This window comes from Amblyomma americanum, chromosome 11 (genome assembly GCF_052857255.1).
Source record: "Amblyomma americanum isolate KBUSLIRL-KWMA chromosome 11, ASM5285725v1, whole genome shotgun sequence".
Taxonomy (NCBI): Eukaryota; Metazoa; Arthropoda; class Arachnida; order Ixodida; family Ixodidae; genus Amblyomma; species Amblyomma americanum.
In genome coordinates, this window is record NC_135507.1 from 73,460,092 (window position 1) to 73,479,206 (window position 19,115).

The window sequence follows — 19,115 nt, forward strand, 5'->3', positions numbered from 1 at the left end:
GGGAGGTCGTAGAAGTTTTTCCTTAAAACTAGATAACGACTAGTGCGTCAGCCAGTCGCCCATTTTGCTTTTACGAACGAAATCGCTTTTCTGGAGACCACTTGTAAACTGTTTCCAACTTTTCACCCGCGATTTTTTCACGTGCTTCTCTGTAACTATATTAGGCCGAGATGTTAATCTTTACCATATATTTCGTATTCGCCCATACACGCGCTCTTTTTTTTTTTTGCTCTCCCCTCATGCTTGTTTCTATTTAGCGTATAGTTTCTATTTTCACATGTCGTACCAAGATTTACTCCCCTACTTTCGTCTTTGCTCCAGTTTATTGTTGTTTTGCGTTCTGCCATCTATATTTCCATGACGCGTTTTTTTTTTCCTCACCATTCACCTTTACTCAGGTTGTTTGTGAATTTATATTTTACCATCTTCGTACCTTTGTTCATGTTTCTTACATGAAGCGCTTAGTGATGTGATATCTGGTTTGCCCTGTTCATTCACTCAGCCTCCAGTAATTTTTCATGGTTGTAGACTAGATTTTTTTTTGCCCTTGTGTAATTCTTTTCTTCCTTTTTAGAGAATGCAGTGTGTCAGTGTGACTAACCGCACATGAGCGAGTGACAAAGATGGTCGCCTACGTACGTGTTCGAATAAAAAGTTGACAGTCTGCGCCCGTGGCGTTGTATTCGTTTCTTTGGCTTGTAACAGCAGCATCGGTGGGGTGAAAGACCGTCCGTCCAGAGGTGCGAGGCAGTGATTGACTACAAACCTGCCAGAAAGAAACTGAATCGTTCAGTCAAGGTTTACGGGGTTTAACGTCCCAAAGCGACTCGGGCTATGAGGGACGCCGTAGTACGAAAATTTCGACCGCTTGGGGTTCTTTAACGCGCACTGACATCGCACAGTACACGGGCCTCTAGAATTTCGCCTCCATTGAAATTTGACCGCTGCGGCCGGGATCGAACCCGCGTCTTTCGGGTCAGCAGCCAAGCGCCATTGGGGTCCCTGTGCCCGCTCAGCGTGAACACGGGCAGCTGCTCGTATCGACTTCCACCGCATCGCCAACGCCGACATCCTAGTTGGCATCATAGGTGAGTTGGAGAAGTTGAGTCTGCCTTCCAGTTTTGTTGTTTTTTTTTTTCACAAAAATGGCCATCCTAAATTGCGGCTCTGATTCACGTAGCCAGTGCCCAGCTCCCGCCAGGATGCATAATAAGGAGCTTCTAGCTTTAAAAAATATCTTAAATCCGCATCCAAATCGGTTCCGATATCGAAAATTCAAACTCCGCGTTTTTTTCCCCGCTTCCTTGTGGCGGCGGCAGTTCTCCGAGACAAGAGGTAGGCAACAGAGTGAGCACATACCGGTCAGTGACATATAAAGTGACATATACTTCTTCCACAGGATGAACTTTCAGGCCAAAATTGGTCCGACATGTTGGAGAAGAAAAGGAACCGCGACTTGGGACCGGACTTAAAGCAGAGAAGTGGACAGTACATGCGGTAACTAGAAACTGAGTTTTATCAGAAGGAACACGGTGCCAGCAGAATGATGAAGATGATGGATTTTTATGGCGCAAGGGCATCAATGGCCAAAGAGAGCCATGACACAAGGTGTTTTCGATTTCTCAAGGTGGGGTCAGAGACCCATCTCCCAAGCATTTCACCCTAAATAAGCCAAGCCAGCAGAATGCTCAACGCCGCGTCGACGCCTTTCCTAACTCATCGTCGGCCTCTGGGAGAGTCCACCGGTTAATCCACTGAGGCTGGAAGTTGTTTCCCGATCATAACAAGACCAAGCAAAAATGTACATTCATGTTAAAGGAAACTTACAAATCTAAAGACTGAACGGTGTGTCCTTGGTCGGGTGCAAGGGCGAAATTCAATCATGTGTCGCACCGAAATCCGAAACTACGTAGATTATATTGGGACTAGAAAGAAAAGAAACAAGAAACATGCATGTGTCCCAGCCCGCACCACTAAGTATAACGGGCTAATCCGAAAATACAGGGGAAGTTAGTTACTTTTGTCCCCGATAGTACATTTCAGTTACAGCCCTTTGTACAAACAATGCGTATTTCTAATATCGTATCGTTAAAAAAATCATGTTAACTTCTTCTATATCGTCAAATACACAAGCGGCGTCCGTATTTGATGCAGAAGTAATGCCAGCGACACTTTATAATTACGGGTTGCGGCAAAGCCAGCTCAACGACATTTTAAATGCGTATTTTTGAGTTTGATATTGCGGACAACACTGCCGATTAAGAAAATTCAAAAAGGGGGCTCACCTTTGATGTTGACGGCCTTCAATTTCGCAATATTATATTGACATTTAAAATCAAAAATCTTAAAGTTGATTAGTTATTTCCAGCTAATTAATCGTTACCATCTATCACGTACGTGGTGTCTACCTTGCTGTACAATCCACCTTCACAGACGATACTGTTTCGCCCTTAGTTTGTAAAATATATATCTGTAAAGGTTAAAAAAACCGTTATACTGAAACACCTTCATAATTCGAAAACTTTGTCAAGTGCCTGAGAATGAGCTAGCTTGAGTTGATTAATATGCGCTATCATTTTCCCGAACTAGACACATTTGCAGAATACTTGAGAACTATTTGTCCTCCCAGCATCGAACTGAGGACGCCGAGAACGTTTGGTTACGACGCGCACAGGACGCAAAAAAAAATTGCTGGCGGCTTAGCATTGCTAAGTACGAAATACTGTGCGAGAGCATGGCTTTTTGGAGGTGGACACCACCGCCACGAACCTCAAAGCACGCGACTGAGGTCTCCGTTGACCCAGGGCGCCAGTCATATGCGCCTTTCCTGTCCTCAAAATCAACGGAGTCTAAACCTTGCGCGCTGGTTCTGAGCAAAGGAATGAAACATAACTGCCTCAGTTATATACGTCGGCACCACCGCCTACACACAGCGCGATTGAGGTGTCCGTTGACACAGGGTGCCAGTCATGCGCCTTTCCTGTCCTCAAAATCAACGGAGTCTAAACCTGCGCTGGTTCTGAGCAAAGGAATGAAACTTAACTGCCACAGTTATATACGTGGGCACCACCGCCTACACACAGCGCGATTGAGGTGTCCGTTGACACAGGGTGCCAGTCATGCGCCTTTCCTGTCCTCAAAATCAACGGAGTCTAAAACTTGCGCTGGTTCTGAGCAAAGGAATGAAACATAACTGCCTCAGTTTATATACGTAGACACCACCACCTACACACAGCGCGATTGAGGTGTCCGTTGACCCAGGGCGCCAGTCATATGCGCCTTTCCTGTCCTCAAAATCAACGGAGTCTAAACCTTGCACTGGTTCTGAGCAAAGGAATGAAACATAACTGCCTCAGTTTATATACGTGGACACCACCGCCTACACACAGCGCGATTTAGGTGTCCGTTGGCCCAGTGACCGAGTAACATTTGCTACTGAGAGGCTTCACAGAGACAAGCACAGTTGAAATCCGGAGTGTGCGGATAGAAGTGTTTCCTCCTTAAAACTCTGGGTTGCGTTTGAGGGCTTGAACATTAGGACGTCTTAGTGAGACCTCCTATTGTCATGGAAGACTGAAAAGAAATTGCAATCTTTTGCCGTCACAAGAACAGAAGAAACTTGCTGACCATTTTCAAACTCATTTATTGTTTCTTTCGATCAATCAAACAGGTATGCACTCCACGCTAGTGATTAGGAATGTGTCAGCGGACCAGATTAGATTTGTTATTGTCTTTCACGGCCTTCGCTTTCCGCTAGACGCGATACAGCCGGTATACACTCGTCAACAGCATTCGCTCGAGGAATGTGAATAAATTACATAACACGCTTCAGCAGCCACCGGTCCATACCGCATTGCACAGGAAATACATATGCGCCGCAATGAAAACAGTGTGAAGCCGCCCCGCCGAGCGCCTCGTTCAGGGGCGTCCGGCTGGGCACCGGCGCGAATACAAAAATCCACAATGCCACAATAAAAAAGGGGTTTCATATTTATATATATATTTATATAGTCATCTCTAACAACGTCCTCGGTACCTGGGGGCATAGGTGTAGGAGCTTATAGGAAACGAAGTCACCTAACCAAACAAAGAGTAAAAAAAATTAAAACATTGTCCAACATCAAGTGCAGCAAGTCGAAAACATCTGTTCTAGTGCGTCAAAAACACATGTTTGCTACGGATTCACACAAGTTGCGTACAGCTGCGTCACCAAATGTGAGACAGCGACCCCTCCCAAACTCATGCACTCCGAGGAAAAACTGTTATAAAAAGAGAGCAAAAAACTCGTGAAAAAAGACTCGCTCAACCAACCACAACATCCCAAACGCACGCAAAAACGCGATGTATACGTATAAAACATTCCCCTCCCCAGCTTTGCCTTTTTTCTTAACGACTCTATGTACGAACGTAAGTACATGCGACAGAGTGCCGGAAAGCAACCGTATTCGCTTAGAAACCAAAAGCCTACACGCGCAACATGTAACGCCACAAAATTAGCATCACTTTACACGGAACAAAGCCTGGAGGCTATATTCGATCTGGAAACGTTGGTGCGGCGGGTCACGTTATTTGTATACAGGGGGAACCTTGCGCAAGTACACGGGCGTCGTCGGAAACGGAAGTGACGTTTTGACAGTGGCTAGATTGAGCCGAAAAAAAAAAGAATAAAAGTGGAAACCTATCCACCCAAGCGTTACAGCGTTGCGCTTCAGGAAAGGGTTTAACATTATTCCTTGGCAACGAAAATTAGCTAGCTTCGAAAAGGATGTTATCGGGGTGCTTAGCCTGGTTTTTCCTCTCTAGAAGCAGGCTTCCTCAGAGAAAGGTGTAATCGGGGAGTTTTAGCATGGTGCGTTTCGCGATTCACTCCCTCGGGGCACCAGGTGCGCATGCGCTGAAAGTCTTGCACAACACAAAAAAAACCGAATGACACCCCGATACACCGTCGTTAACATGCAAGACAAATTAGGGTACGAGGCGAACGCATTATAAGGGTAAACGTGGCGGGAAATCTATTTACGCAACGTGTGAGACCGCAAGATTCACGTTAATGCATGATGCTTGCAGCATCAGGTTTTCTTCTATTGATACGATGACCGTCGAAATGCGCAAGGCCCGATATACAGCGCTCCACGGCAACTTTGTCGTCGATACGGTGCGGAGCGAGTGTAGAACAGCCTACGATTGATTTTTTTTTCCTCCACTACAAGAGAACAGTGCGTAAGGGGTCGGGAAGAGGAGAGGAGACTTTACACCGAACGTGCACCATGCTTACACGCAGTGCACATCGTCGATAACACCGTTTTCTTGCGCTTGGTATTATACACCAGGGTCCGGGCACGACGACCCCGTACTGCCGGCGAATGAACCAGCAAACCTGATTGGGCGAAATCGCGCGGACCGCCAGATATTGCAAAACCTCGTTTCATGGCTCGTCACGATACTCGTCGCTGCTTCAACCAAGTACGATGGGGGTCTGATCTGGCCATGTAGTGTACACGCTTTCCACCGCTACGTAACATGCAGCCAGATGCTGACTGGTGTATAGTGTAAGGAACACTGTAAGGAGGAATAGCAATAAAAAAGTAAGGGAAACAATGACGTGCGCAGTGCCCCTCGAAACATTTTGCGAAACAAGCCTTCATGTTCGGAGCGCTATTCTTAAGCCGTAGCTCATGACTACCTTTCGATAGCTCAGACGGCCTCCAAGGGCCAGCCGCGTTTGGTTTCTCTCAGTGATCAAGCGAGCCACAAACGAGGAAAAGACTGAAAACAAAGCGGAAATTGTGTTTCAAGCTACTTTTCTTCAATGCTCGTCTAAAGGTGACATCTGCGTGTGCGCGTGTCAGATACGAAAGACTGTAAAGCGGCCTTTATGAAGTTGATGAATGAAGTGTAAAACACTGCGAAAAGCATTCGCTTCTTTTAGTACATGGCCGCTTCTTTTATCGCCGAAGAAAAGGAACTTCTCTTCGATCGATAAACCTCCGCCATTTTCTTTCTTTTTTTTCAGTATGAGGACAAATGGGCACGTTATATTTTTCAGCATCGTGCACTGAACACCACTGTTGATCGAGTGAAAGGGAAATGCGATGATGAAGCAGCTGGATTACGCAGGCAGAAGTGGCAGCCTGGCTTCGGTCGGGCCGCCAGGCACCGTCTGAATTGTAGTAGTACCTCGCAGCATTGCATACAACACACCGGTTTCGAAGCGTCGTGTAGACGACTTTGAGTCTCAGCTATGCAGGCATGCGGCTGGATTCGATAAAAGAAACTATCATGCATAGAAATAAGCAAAAGAAAAGCGTGGATGATTGGACATTTTACAGCGCCTCATTAGACACGTCCACAAGATAAAAGTCACAACCGTGTTGCACACTTCAAATTAAAAACAGCCCGCAAACATGGCGCCACTCGCATATATGTCTGTACAGAGAGAAGTTTTACCTCTTCAGGGTTGTAGGAGCCCGCGCAAACGCTCCCCGTCCAACCTGCATCAACCACCGGAAGCTGCGAGCGAACTTAGATGCCACTCTCTCACATTTCGAACATAATGTACAAAGTCTGCTCCACTTCGAGACTCAGATAGCAAAGCCTGACGGTGGTACCGACGTTGTTGACGCCGCAAAAGCTACTACAGCGCCGCCGCGCGGCATCACGATCACTTCGCCTCCATCCCGCTTTTCCCTGGCGTCGTTGAAGTTTCCACTAGAGTAAGAGAGTTACCGCTGGTCTCTTCTTAAACCCCTCCTTGATTTGTTTCTTCATCGCCCATGTTTCGTGCGTTTCAAAGTCTGTCGCGTATAAGGCGCTGTGATCTCTGGTCAGCAGCAGATATTCGAGAGCAGACAGCAAAATTAACGTAACGACAGCAAAATAACCTTTTGCTTAAGGGCATAGGAATGCACTCGCCGGTACTGTCTCCACCACACACAGCAATTAAAGTTCACGGCAATGAAAACCCGTCGCTCTTTCAGCTCGCAGACAGGACATTATGCCGCGGCGCTATAGCATGCTGAAGGCATAATTTTGCGTCCCTCCGAGCCAAGATTCAGCGCAACAACGTTGCGAAACGCGAAATTCTTAAAACAATTGGAAATTTGGAAATATACTGCCCGGAATTTGGAATCTACTCACACCTCAGGTTGGCGCGCAAAACTTTATGGATCAAAATGACGCCTTCCCTGACCAGGGATGCCACCGCTTTCAATGGCGGCGCTGGCATCGAGGCATCCTAAGACAGAAGTGACGCGATATCCTGGTGCCACTTTCTTGGGAGTTGCTTTCCAAACGACTTCACATTTTAGAGGACTGCAAATTCTGGGGCATTTCACTACAAAAGTCGTTGCTATCCACGCTAAAAAAAACGAGCATTGATTTAGACCGTCTGTTTCTTCACATCATACGCAGGACGTGAAAAAAAGAAGCTGTGTAAGCTCGTCTCGAAGCTTGCGTGGGGATAAACTTTCATCTGTCAAGTTCACCACGCTCATTTAACAATGCCGCCAAGACAACATTTTACCCACTGGTTCAGGATTTGTCTACCAACGTCCTAGGTCATTGTACTAACCGGACGTCATTACCACTTCTTTTCAAACCGCCAAACTGCGTATCCTGCCAGTGTACAATAACTGGTCTCTGCCCGTTAACGCAGAAAGCAAACGGTGCAGTTTTTCTGAAGACAGAAAGCTTGGTTCGACGAGGACGTCGTTGCGCATGCGCTCAGCCCTTGGTAGGGGCAACGTGCCATGAAGGAAGGAAAGAATATATAAGATGCCATTACGTCACGTCGCATTTTTTAAAGCCGGATGGGAGAGCTCTCCCTTCGTCGGTTGGCCATCTCAGACTGCTTGCGCATGCGCAGCTCACGATCTCGCGTCGCGCCAGGCCACTCGCAGCTGACCACTTTATGCAGCTGACAGACGTTCCGGTGATGCAGACGGCGCCGCTACACAATGGGCGGGAATCTCACAGTTGTTATTGCGAAACACACGCTTCCATAGCGAGGGCCTTCTCCCTAAGTTCCTTCAGTGACATCATGCCAGCATTGGTCAACGTACTCAGACTGCACCTCCGGTCTACTGATAACAATCTACCGATGCGGCCGGCATTGCTAAAATATGCAGGTTGCCCAACTTGTTTAAACCCGCAGCTTCTTTGCTTTGAGGAGGGCTAGCCGCCGATGCCTACACAGTTATATTATATTGATGCGAAATAAGGTAAAGGACAAAAATAGGTCACACGGCGCTAGCGCTCTAATAAAAGACCTGCAAAAAAGAAAGCACAGCATTCGTCGCACCCAAGTGCGCTTTTCCTTCGACTATGCAATCTCCCGTGCAGGGTGTAAATTCACCTGCAAAACCGAAACCATGCATCCATAAGGCTGCAGCGTTGTCCACTTACGTAGCACGTGCCTCTGTCAATACAAAATCAGTGAAAGAACGAAACGTACGAGGCATTGCCAAAGCGATGAACTTCGCAGCCGGAACTCCTCATTACCGTTCGACGGTTGACCACCGGCTGCTAACGGCTGCCCACCGTTGAATGCCCACAAAGAATATTGCGAGTCGAGTCGATGCGCCGCAGGGCTATTGTGTACGATCCCACCGGAGAGCGCGACTCAGTGGCACACACGGCGCAGATGTTTTAGCTTCACCGCAAGCTGTTTGCGAACTGACTTCAAACTAGCAGTTCCTTCAAATGCGCGCAGCGAGAGCCCTAGCTCTTGCAAACACTGTGAACAACGAGCAAGCTTTCACCGGCCGCTTCCGTGGCAAGCTTCCTGTTGCTTACGGCAGGTGGAGCAAGAGATCGGCGGCCTTTGCACGGAGTTGGCTTTGTCTGGTCGCGGCAGGAATCTTACAACTTAATCAGTGTGGATTTAACTCTGTCGCTTGGAGTAGTTACGCGCCATAGAGAACGAAAGGAAACAGACCGCGTGACCGAAGATGAGAACAAGACCGCCCGGGGTAGAACTCCATGCGGGCCCGGAGGAAGGTGTAGGGTTGGCGACAGACCACAACGACGACCAGGAGGAGGACGTGGAACCGAGACACAGGCGGGGCATAAGACAGCTTGACAGCTCCTCCGCGCACGGAACGTATCGCGGCGGTTGTCGCTCGGTTTCGGTGCTCTGCCGCGGCGCCAGCGCGGATGATACGAGAACGCAAGAAAGCGAGACTGAACAATGGCACGGGATCAACAGGCAGATTCTGGCAGTGATGATCTCTGGTTGGGCCACGGCTTGCTGTCGGACGCTGACGACGCGTCACCAGCGCTGGACCTCGACTCGGATCCCTGCGCCGTGACCGACGAGATCGACGAACCTATCCCCACAACTCCTCCCGCTCCGTTGCCGGCTCCTCCCCCTCCCCCGTTCACTCCGGCACCGCTGCCGCCATTCAGTCCGATGCCCGCGGTGCTACCGATGCCGTTGGGTCCTCCGAAACCCGTGGACGTGCCCCTGACGACCGAGTTGGCACCGCCCGCGACGTCACCCATGGCGCTGACCCTGTCCCTCGTCGAGTTGAGGAGGTGACCGCTGGCTCCTCTCTCGAGCGTGTTGACGTCACCGATCATGGAGCGCTCCCGTGGCTCGGGACGCTCCCTGTGCTGCTGCTCGATTCTCTCCATGCGCTCCTTGTGCTCGGCTCGCTCCCTGTGCTCGGACTTGTCCCGGTGTTCGGAGCGCTCGCGAGGCTCCGGCCTCTCGGAGCGCTCGCGGGGCTCGGGGCGTTCCCGCATCAGCGAGGAGGACGCGGTCGTCGTAGTCGTCGCGTCGCGCGGCGGGGACGAAGACGTCAGCGCGCTCACGGTGGTGGTCAGCTTGTCGGACGCGCCGAGCGATGACAGGCCCGGCACCGTGGTGATGGGGACCGAGATGCCGATGCCGCCGGAGCTGGAGTACGTGTTGCTCGAGCCCAGGGCCGAGCTGGTGTAGCCGCTGCCGGTGAGTTCGCTCGCCCGGCTCGTGTAGCTGCCGGCACCGACGCCGGTGGTGTGCACTCCGCTGCTGTAGATGCCAGCCGTGGAGTAGAGGCTGCTCGTAGCGCCGGTCAGCGCGCTGCTGGTGAGGGAGCCGCCCATGTGCGAGGATGTGGAGGACACCGAGCTGCTCAGGTATGACGGCGGACCGCCGGCCAGCGACGAGCCGGTCAGGCCAGCGTGTCCGCCGCTTCCCGTGGTTCCCGTGCCGGTGGGGATGGTGGCGCCCAGGGAGGGCCGCAGGTCGGTGCCGCTGGCGGCCACGAACGCAGCTGCGAGATCGACAATCGCGTGTCAGGTTAGGGCAGCGACACTTTGCCTGTCTCGCCAGTGTGACGGGAGTCGACATGAGAGAAACGGAGATAAAGGTCTTCATTAAGTAAAGGCAGACAGTTTCTGCCAGAAATGCATTCTCTGGCACTACAACCGAGCCCGGATATATCGAAGCTGGATATTATGAATAATTATCTTATACGAACTCACAGACTATCCCCTTTAAAGTCCTATGTAAAAGTATAGGAAAGTCGAGTTGTATATCGAGCTCCAATTTCGCCTATCATTCGACATATCGAACGACTCGCCGCGGCCATGCAAGTATACCGCTTCTCTTAACGCTGCTCTTGAATCATATTTTTTACACGAGGAGACAAGTCGGCTGCGCGGCCTTGGGCACATGCTGGCAGAAACAATGGGACGAGGGGAACGTGGGGTTTGCTTGGTGGCGGCTTTCATTTTCATCTTCTACGCCACATCGCTGTCATGCGGTGAAGCGAACCTAACTAACCAAAGCCTATCGACGGCCCCAGCCCGATTTGCTTCGCTGCCCAAGGCTTTGCGGAAACCAACTGCTCTTTAATTTTAATGTGATCATTCTATTCAGAGTGTACTGGTAAGAGGATCTGAACATCTCATGATAGTCAGCGGACAGTTCGAAAGTACCGTCCAGTGCGGCTGCGATGCGAAGCAGGTTAGACCTGGCAAAGCTTAGTGAGCAGTGCACTCCCTTACAAAAATTTCTTTAGACAGTCTATAGACTTTTCAAAGACTTCTGTCTATAAAGTTTGTAGAATTTCTATAGACAAACCCTAGAGAACAGTCTATAGGCAACAGAAATCCTGTAGTCAATCTACAGACAATCTATAGGTTAATGAGTATACAATTCTAGTAGACCTTTGTCTATAGACAGTGTATAGTCTATGAATAGACAAAAAGAAATATATATAGGAAAACAATAGAGTCTATAAGAAGTCTATAGACTGTCTAAAGACCATGCTTATAAGGGCTGACAGCATGCAGGCGTGCGGCACGTCACTGCCAGGGACGCGTCGCGAGCGTGCAATGTATTGTTGCTACTTTGTTACAAATAAGCTTATGTTTTCGTTTTTCATATATCCAAATAATGGTGTATATCTATATATAAACTACTTCGAGGTCTCCTTCCAGTTCGTTATATCCGGGTTCAACGGAAGATCAACACTCCCAATAATTCTGGCCAAAAGCATTTATGAACGGGAAATATCTTTTGAGCGCATTTTTTTCATGTATTGTAAGATTTCACAATAGCAGTTAATATAACCGCAGATATCCCGTCGGCAGGCTTGAATTTTTTTGCTACTAACGTTTTTGCTATTGTCAAAAGCGCTTCCATTGATTTTCTATGGCAGTCTTAACTGATCGATACGAGCGATGGAAACACTATAGAGATTTTGCTAAATATCGGAAGAACGGACCATTACCCTCAATATTTATAGCAGTCAATGTATAGCAGTACCTTACAGTATTCCAATATTAAAAATTTCTTATCGAAGAACATGTCCAGCTTTCTCGGGCAGAAATTTTGAAAATCGGAAAACTGTAAGACACTCTTACGAAAATATTGAAGGTAATGGTCCATTATCCTGATATTTAGCAAAACCTTTCTTTCAAAGTTTTTCCATCGATCGCATCGAACAGTTAAGACTGCCATAGGAAACCAACGGGGAACGCTTTTGACAATAGCAAAAACGTGAATAGAAAAAAAAACTACCAATACTGCCGTCGGGTGATCTGCGGATATATTGATTGTTATAGTGAAATTTTACATTATATGGAAAAATTGCGTTCATAAGCGTTCCCGCTCAAAAATGCTTTTGTCCAGAATTGCTGGGTATGAATCTGTCGCTACGGCAGAGCGACCCAAAAAAATTACCGTATATTGGGCACGGCTTTGTCATTTGTTTAGAGCTGGATTTCGAGAACAACACTTACGTGGCCGTCATGCTTACTGTACTGTCACCAACAACGCTGCGGTATTTGTCGTCCGCGTTCGCATTACGAGCTGTGCGGACGCCAAGAACATGCAATATGGCATGCTGTCCGCATAAGCCTGGCTCACCCCTGTTGAGCGGCCAGATGTCCAGCAGGTAGGCGAAGACTTCGATAGGTCGTCGCAGGTCGGACACGGGGAACCCTGTCTCCGCGTGGCACACGCACACTGGTCCGAAGCACTCGGCCAGCGCCCGCGAGCCCATCTTGTTGCGCTCGCTGCGACTGCTCACCAGCTTCAGGTGGTCCAGCAGAAACAGCGCCGTGCACTGCGAACAGCCAGCAACGTCAGACTCCGCAGGAACTCCACCTAAGCGCACCCCCCCCCCCCCCTATTGAAAAATGTGTACAGGTTTGAATAGGAGACAAATAGGATTATGGCACATTTCGTTTAACATTACAGGATGAAGCTTCCAAAGCGATTCAGCCTTTGAGTGACTCCTTAGTGGAGGGCTCCGTATAACTACCATTAACCGTGGTTAATTACCGTGCACTTACAGCACACAGTGCATGCAAGTCGTGGGTTCGAACCCGCCCACTACGGTAACACTTCGATGGAGGAAAAATGTGAAAGGTCCGTGTACTGTGCATTGTTAGTGCCCGTTAAGAACCCCAGGTGGTCGAAATTATCCGGAGCCCTCCACTACGGCGTCCCTCATAGACTGAGCCGCTTTGGGACGTCCATCCTATAAAGCCAAACCAAATGTGCCATAATCCTATTAGCTGACCCGTTAAAACCTATATACATTTTTCAGTAGGGCTTGAACTTGGAGCTGTTATCACGTGCAGCCCGTAGACAGCACCTTGAACAGGGCCAAGTTGCACTTCCCTGCCCGACACGGAGCGCTCACAAACAGATCGTGAAAGTGAGATTGTGAAAATGAATTTGTTGGGCCACAGTGAAGAGAGTAACTGCGTTTTCGAAATTCTAAAAACTGATATGGATATTACTTACGGTGGGGTATACACCCCTGCCAGTAAACTAGGGGACTGCGAATTATAGTTAAAAAGTTGACTACCACCACTAACAGTGCTATGGCCAAAAAAGCGCTCTTCTAATCCAAACAGCCTATTCTAAAAATTACAGCACATCTTAGGAGAAACAGCCGACATGGTCTACACAGACTACCAGGAGGCCCTCAAAACTTTCCACCGTAGCACGCGCTTTTGTTACAACTCCGCTCAACCCTAGATTAAACACTCATGCAATCGCAGCCGCACCCTGTAAACCATCGGAGCATTCCTGGCCACGTGGAAGTAACTGGTAATGAGCTAGCACATCAGCTCGCCCACGGCATTTCTCCTCGGGCGCCAATGATCCCATGGCCAAGACCATTGATGATGAACTAGGGGGTGATCATCAAGAATGCTGTCAAGCTCCAATACATACGCATGCGCTAACATCTAGCGAACCTTACGCCGCCGCACCCGTCCCTCATGAACCGTAACGCTCTCGTATACCACAGGATCCCATTCAGATTACTTGTTATCCCCACTAGCTCTATACCTCTATAAACTTATACAGCAGCCCCTACCCTATACGCCAACATGGAACACGGTCTCGTCTGTTGTCTCGTCACTCTCGCTTCCCCTCGCTATCCCAATCCTCCTCCCTCTACCTGGGCCATCTTGCTGGAGGAGCCGAACAAGCACCTACAGCGAGTCTTAGCCCGCCTTGACATCAGCGTCCTAGGGGTTCAAATTGAGATTGCCAATAAAAGTGATTTCCTCTCTTAGTCCTGACTTGATGATTGAGCACATGTACTTATGTATGTGTGTGTGCTTACATACGTGCTATCAGCAGAAGAAGACTCACCCGGTTGACCTTGGGCAGACAGTCGAGAATGCTAAACATGAGCTTGGCGTTGCCATCGGGGTCGTCGGGAAGGCAAACACTCAGCCCGTCTACCAGCATGTCGAACAGGCCCTTGGTGAACAGCGGCTCGGGAAGCTCGCGGAGGTAGTCCTTCAGGAGGCCTGCGGAGCGACCCCATCGCAAGGGCGGGAAGTAAGGAAGCTGTTAGGGTGGTGCAAGTGCAGTGGTGTTTGCCTTCAACGAACAGGGCGCGAAGTAATGGTAGCAATCAACAATCAAACTAACCGGTGAGAGTCTAAGGAAATCTACACGTCTTGGAATTGCGACGTTGTTATGGCACGAATGAGCCTCAGTGCCAGATGGGCGCGCGACCCCACGATTCCAAACTCAATAACTACTCACTATAGCACTGCTTTAAGCCTCGGGTTCCCAGATCGTCCAGGATTAAAGGAAGTCTAAACCACAATGCAAAGTCCAGGTAGAAAGTCCAGATCACCTTTAAGAGTATTCAGATATGCTGATTTTCCCATAAACAGGGCTTTGTTAAGATGGAAAACGGCGTACCCGTCCCGCATGAGCGGCGACCCGGCACACACTCTCCGCACTTCGAGGGATAAACAACGAAGCCTACTGGCTGCGCCCGGTAGCATTTTGCCTAACGTGAATTTCGAAATAACAGGAATTTGAATATTTTGGTTCATTAGGTGGATACTGTGACCGTTGTCTTTTTACCTTGCGTCCGCCGAGCGCAACAGTCACCTATTGAAGGCAGCGTCCATCAGGTCATCAGCCTCTTTATTAAGTCAATATGCAAGTTTTAAAAGGGCCGCATTACACAGGTACGCATGATGAGCACATAACACCGAGTTAGCAGGGCATAGACCCGTTCCTGACAACCGTCGGGAACGAATGAGTGGTAATAAGGAAAACGAGAAAGGGGCCACTGACTGGTTACTACGTTGATGTCGGGCACGTGTTCCGCGGAGAGGTCCACCTTCCAGTGGGGTCCGCTGGCTGAGCAGCTGCGCTCGATGGCCTCGCGCAGCATGCGCTTGCGCACCGCAGACCCGCACAGGCGGTAGATGCCCACGATGTCCAGTCCGCGGTTCTCCACCTGAGACAGAAAACGAAGCGTCCAGCAGTGATCGCCATCGTCTGCTCAATCTCGATCCTTTTCTCTTTCTCGCAAACGACAATTAGTCGCATAATAAAATAAAAAAATAAAAGACAATTCACACAGGCGCCCTACTACATTACGTGCTGTCAATGCGATATCATTAGAATCTCTTGTTGCATTAACCATAACTGACGCCACTTCCGGTGTGGTGAAATAACTTCTGGTATAGTGACCTCACTTATGTATAGTGACGCCACGACCGGAATGATGACGTCGCTTCTATCTGACCAATGAGAATTATTCGGTCTGGTGACGCCACTACCCTCCAGCCAATCAGCGAATTCGATAACCGATGACACATTTTTTTTTCTCGGCGAGGGTTCTAATGCTGTCGCATTAATAGAATGGTAACGTGGTAAAGCAGGAAACATCCCTTTCCCTGGTCACGCTCGTCTGCACGGACGCTCTTTTTACTACGACGACTACGACACGCTTCGTCTGGGAGCCTTCGCATTCAACAGCTAGCGCTGTAAAAAGGCAGAGCTCTTAACCAGGTCAGAATATCGTTTGCTATCGTACGCTGGATGAAAGAGACACGGGAAGTAAAAGGTGACAGTGTGCGCCTAGGCTCACGTAAGGAACTGCTGCGCACATCTAATGGCGCTCGGGAGGTTAGTCACTTCGAGGAAACACAAGTGTGCCCTCCGAGTGTCACGATCTGACCTTTGTGGTAATTTCTTGTGCCTTAATCCATGCTGTCGCAATATAAAACAAATTCGAAGTGTGGCGGGTGCGATGTTGATGAGTAGTATGCTACAACATTGGCGGGTCTTCTATAATGTCAGTGATGTGTACAGCGGCAGTCTATCTATTATATGCTACAGAAACGCTTCCCTAAAGTCAACTTCCTCATAATGCACTTCGTAAGGCACTCTCGTTGCACACAGTGTAAAGGATTCTGCACTGTGCGAGTGCAAGAATAACACCACAACGGACTAGTTGGTTCACGTTCAAACAGGACAAAGCAGTGCGACGATGTGGACGGGATGAAGACTAGTCTTCTTCCTTCAGCGTCATTGAACTATTTTACCTTCTTTAGAAATAAAGTAGCTTGTCCTGTGCTTTCTCCCTCCCTGCGCGTTAGTGCGACACAGCATTAGCAGCCATTCATTCACAAGAAGGAAATTTCAAATACTTCACAGCCGTGGCTTTTCTTTCATTGGCGCAGAAAAGCCACGAAAAAGAAAACAAACAGCCTTGGCTTGGGGAAGCTAGAAGCCCGTTCAATATAGCTTCACGCACCCTCATGGACTCCCAGGAAGTTACTCAATTAGTCATCAGCTCAGCGGTGACCGTGACGTCCTGGTCTTTCCCTGGATGGTTCATATATTCACGCCCTAAAGATGCACCATAGATCAGACAATAGGTTGAGGTAAAGGAGAAACCTCGCCCGCATCACTAATGCATCGCGGGTACACAATAGATCAGAGCTTCATGTTTAACTTCGGCCACCTATAGCGGGTATGCGAACCTAAGTACACTGCATTCTTCGTCGCCGCCTGTTGCGACCTCTGGTGGGTGGCAGCTTTTTAATGCGATATCATTAGAACCCAACTGGGCCAAAATGTGGTGTTAGTCATAAAATTCACCCATTGGCTGGAGAGAATTGATGTCATGAGACCGGATAATACCGATTGTCTGGGGGTAGTGACGCCACCGAACCGGGAGTGACGTCAGTTACGGTAAAGACATCAACAGCTTCTAATGCTATCGCACGGGCAACACGTAGTGTAATCTGGAGGGAAGTGATGTCAGAAGAGGACAGTGACGCCACCGGAGCGGAAGTGACGACATTTCTGGTAAAGGCATCAACAGCAGCTAATGATATCGCACTGTCAACGCATGATGTAATCAGGTGTGCACTCTGCATGTTTACCTGCTGGACGCATCGTTGCACGATGAGCGGCACGGTGCCCTTCTCTCGAGAGACGAGCGCGTCCAGGGGTGCCCCGAACACGCCGCCGCCGCTGTAGTTGGGCGTCCTCTGGAAGGTGTGGCGCGGGTCGCGGTAGCGCATCTTGAGGTACAGGGCGCCGCGCGGCTCCAGGCGCAGCGCCAGGCTGTGCGACGGCGCCTCGCGCAGCGCCGACAGCAGGTGCACGGTGCCCTTGTAGCAGAGCTTGTGGCGCGACTGTGGGTCCCAGCTGTAGAGCAGGAACGACACCGTCGTGTTGTCCACCAGGTCCAGCTCGAACACCTGCCACAGACGGAACAGAGTGTGAGTGGTGCCCTCTGGGCGCCTGTCCTGGACGCGCTTCGTGTTTCCGTCAATGGGGCGTCGCTTATGTCATGGGTGTTAACTTTTGGAAAGAATAAATAAGCAAGACGTCAGGGGATAGCTCACACGACGAAGGAATCGGGCAATTTTTTCGTTTATTGCACGAATTTAGCATAATACTAGGTAGAGCTAATTGGTGCAATGGCTCAGCGGGGACCTTTTGTGCTGTATACTGCTTCATCTGCAGGCATTGCGTGTCAATGCAGCGCCATTGCAACGTATTCGTGGTCACTGGCTGTAGCGCGGGTTCAGTTGAAGAAGAGGACAAAAGCGGGCAGTTATCATTGTTATTACCATCATCACGATGATGATTTTTCTTTTTTTGTACAAATTCTAGTCTAAGACACAAAATTGTCAAAATATTTTACTCCTTGGCCATGAGTGCGTTTGTATCCGTTATGCACCCTGGTCAATCCCCCGCCGTGGGTATGTGCCATTAAGCCTGAGGACATCATCATCATTTTAGTGTAGGCCAAAGCGTTCACCGGTCGTTCACCCCCTAGCCACCTCCAGCGAAAAGCCACGGTCGCGCCGTCGTAGTAAATTTTCCGACCTCATTTGCCCGTTTGACTTCCTGGCGCTCAAGACTACGTTTCTATTTTGTTAGTGTCCACACATAGAGTCCTAGAGTACGTCATACACTCCAGAGGCATCCCTTCCCTTTCAGGCTATTGCTGCAGCGAGGAGAAACTTAGGCAGTCTGGAGGGGGAAATCTGTCTTGCCAATTTGGCAGTCGTGGTTCGCTGATGCCTGGACACAATAGAGCATTATCTCTTACCACAACCTTCCCGATGCAGCCGCTATACCATGCCTACCAAAAACTAAACGTTCACGAGCTCAGCACAGCAGTCACCCGCACCCACCCCAGCGCAGTCTTACGGCTGCAGCTGAAAGATACACGGTTTTCTCGAAATCATCTTCGGAGTTGAACAAGGGCCCCAGCTTGTGATGGGGCAGTAGCTTTCCGAGGCGTGCTAACTAGGACTGCCGGAAGAAGGCAAGGTTAGATCGAACTGGTTTAGAACGCGAAGCTGGAACGATGTTAAGTCAATGCGCTGACGGGGATTCCTTAAGGCCGAGTGGTTTCTAATTAATCGAGTAATTACTAATTAGCACGTACCAGAGTGTAGCCTTATGAGTCCACAAAAAAAGCTGCTATCCACTTTCTGTCTCTCCCTCCGTTCCCCTTCCCACGAGTAGGGTAGCATACTGGGTGTCGCCTACAGTTAACCTTCCCTGCATTTCCGTTCATCTTCCTTTTCTCTCTCTCTCGAAGCTGAACAAAAATTTGCCCCCGTCCGGGGCTATATGTGCCTAGCGTATATACACTGGATTGGAGCGGCAACGGTTGCCGGACAAGGGACAGCTATTTGAACGCAAGTTGCGAAGCCTTCCACAAGGCTCGTGTTTCAAAACTAAGCGCTCTAATGGGCCAAAAAGTCGGAGGTTAGCTGACTGTCACGCCCCTTGCGGCATTCAGGAGAAACGTTGAGGGACGCTGATAGCACGGATGTTGCGGATACACACAGCACAGCTTGCTAAGCGCCATCAACAG

At 49.3% G+C, this 19,115-nt stretch overlaps 1 protein-coding gene across 1 annotated transcript in view; it reads right to left on the minus strand.

The window, feature by feature from the left end:
* Positions 1-3,624: 3,624 nt before the first annotated feature.
* Positions 3,625-19,115, minus strand: part of RhoGAP100F (Rho GTPase activating protein at 100F) — a 110,606-nt gene continuing 95,115 nt past the window's right edge. The window contains exons 12-16 of the mRNA XM_077642337.1: positions 17,158-17,478; positions 15,053-15,218; positions 14,105-14,265; positions 12,359-12,557; positions 3,625-10,256 (exon numbers count right to left, since the gene is read on the minus strand). Coding sequence (XP_077498463.1) covers positions 9,199-10,256; positions 12,359-12,557; positions 14,105-14,265; positions 15,053-15,218; positions 17,158-17,478 — 1,905 coding nt within the window. The 3' untranslated portion in view covers positions 3,625-9,198. The remainder of the gene's footprint in view (positions 10,257-12,358; positions 12,558-14,104; positions 14,266-15,052; positions 15,219-17,157; positions 17,479-19,115) is intronic.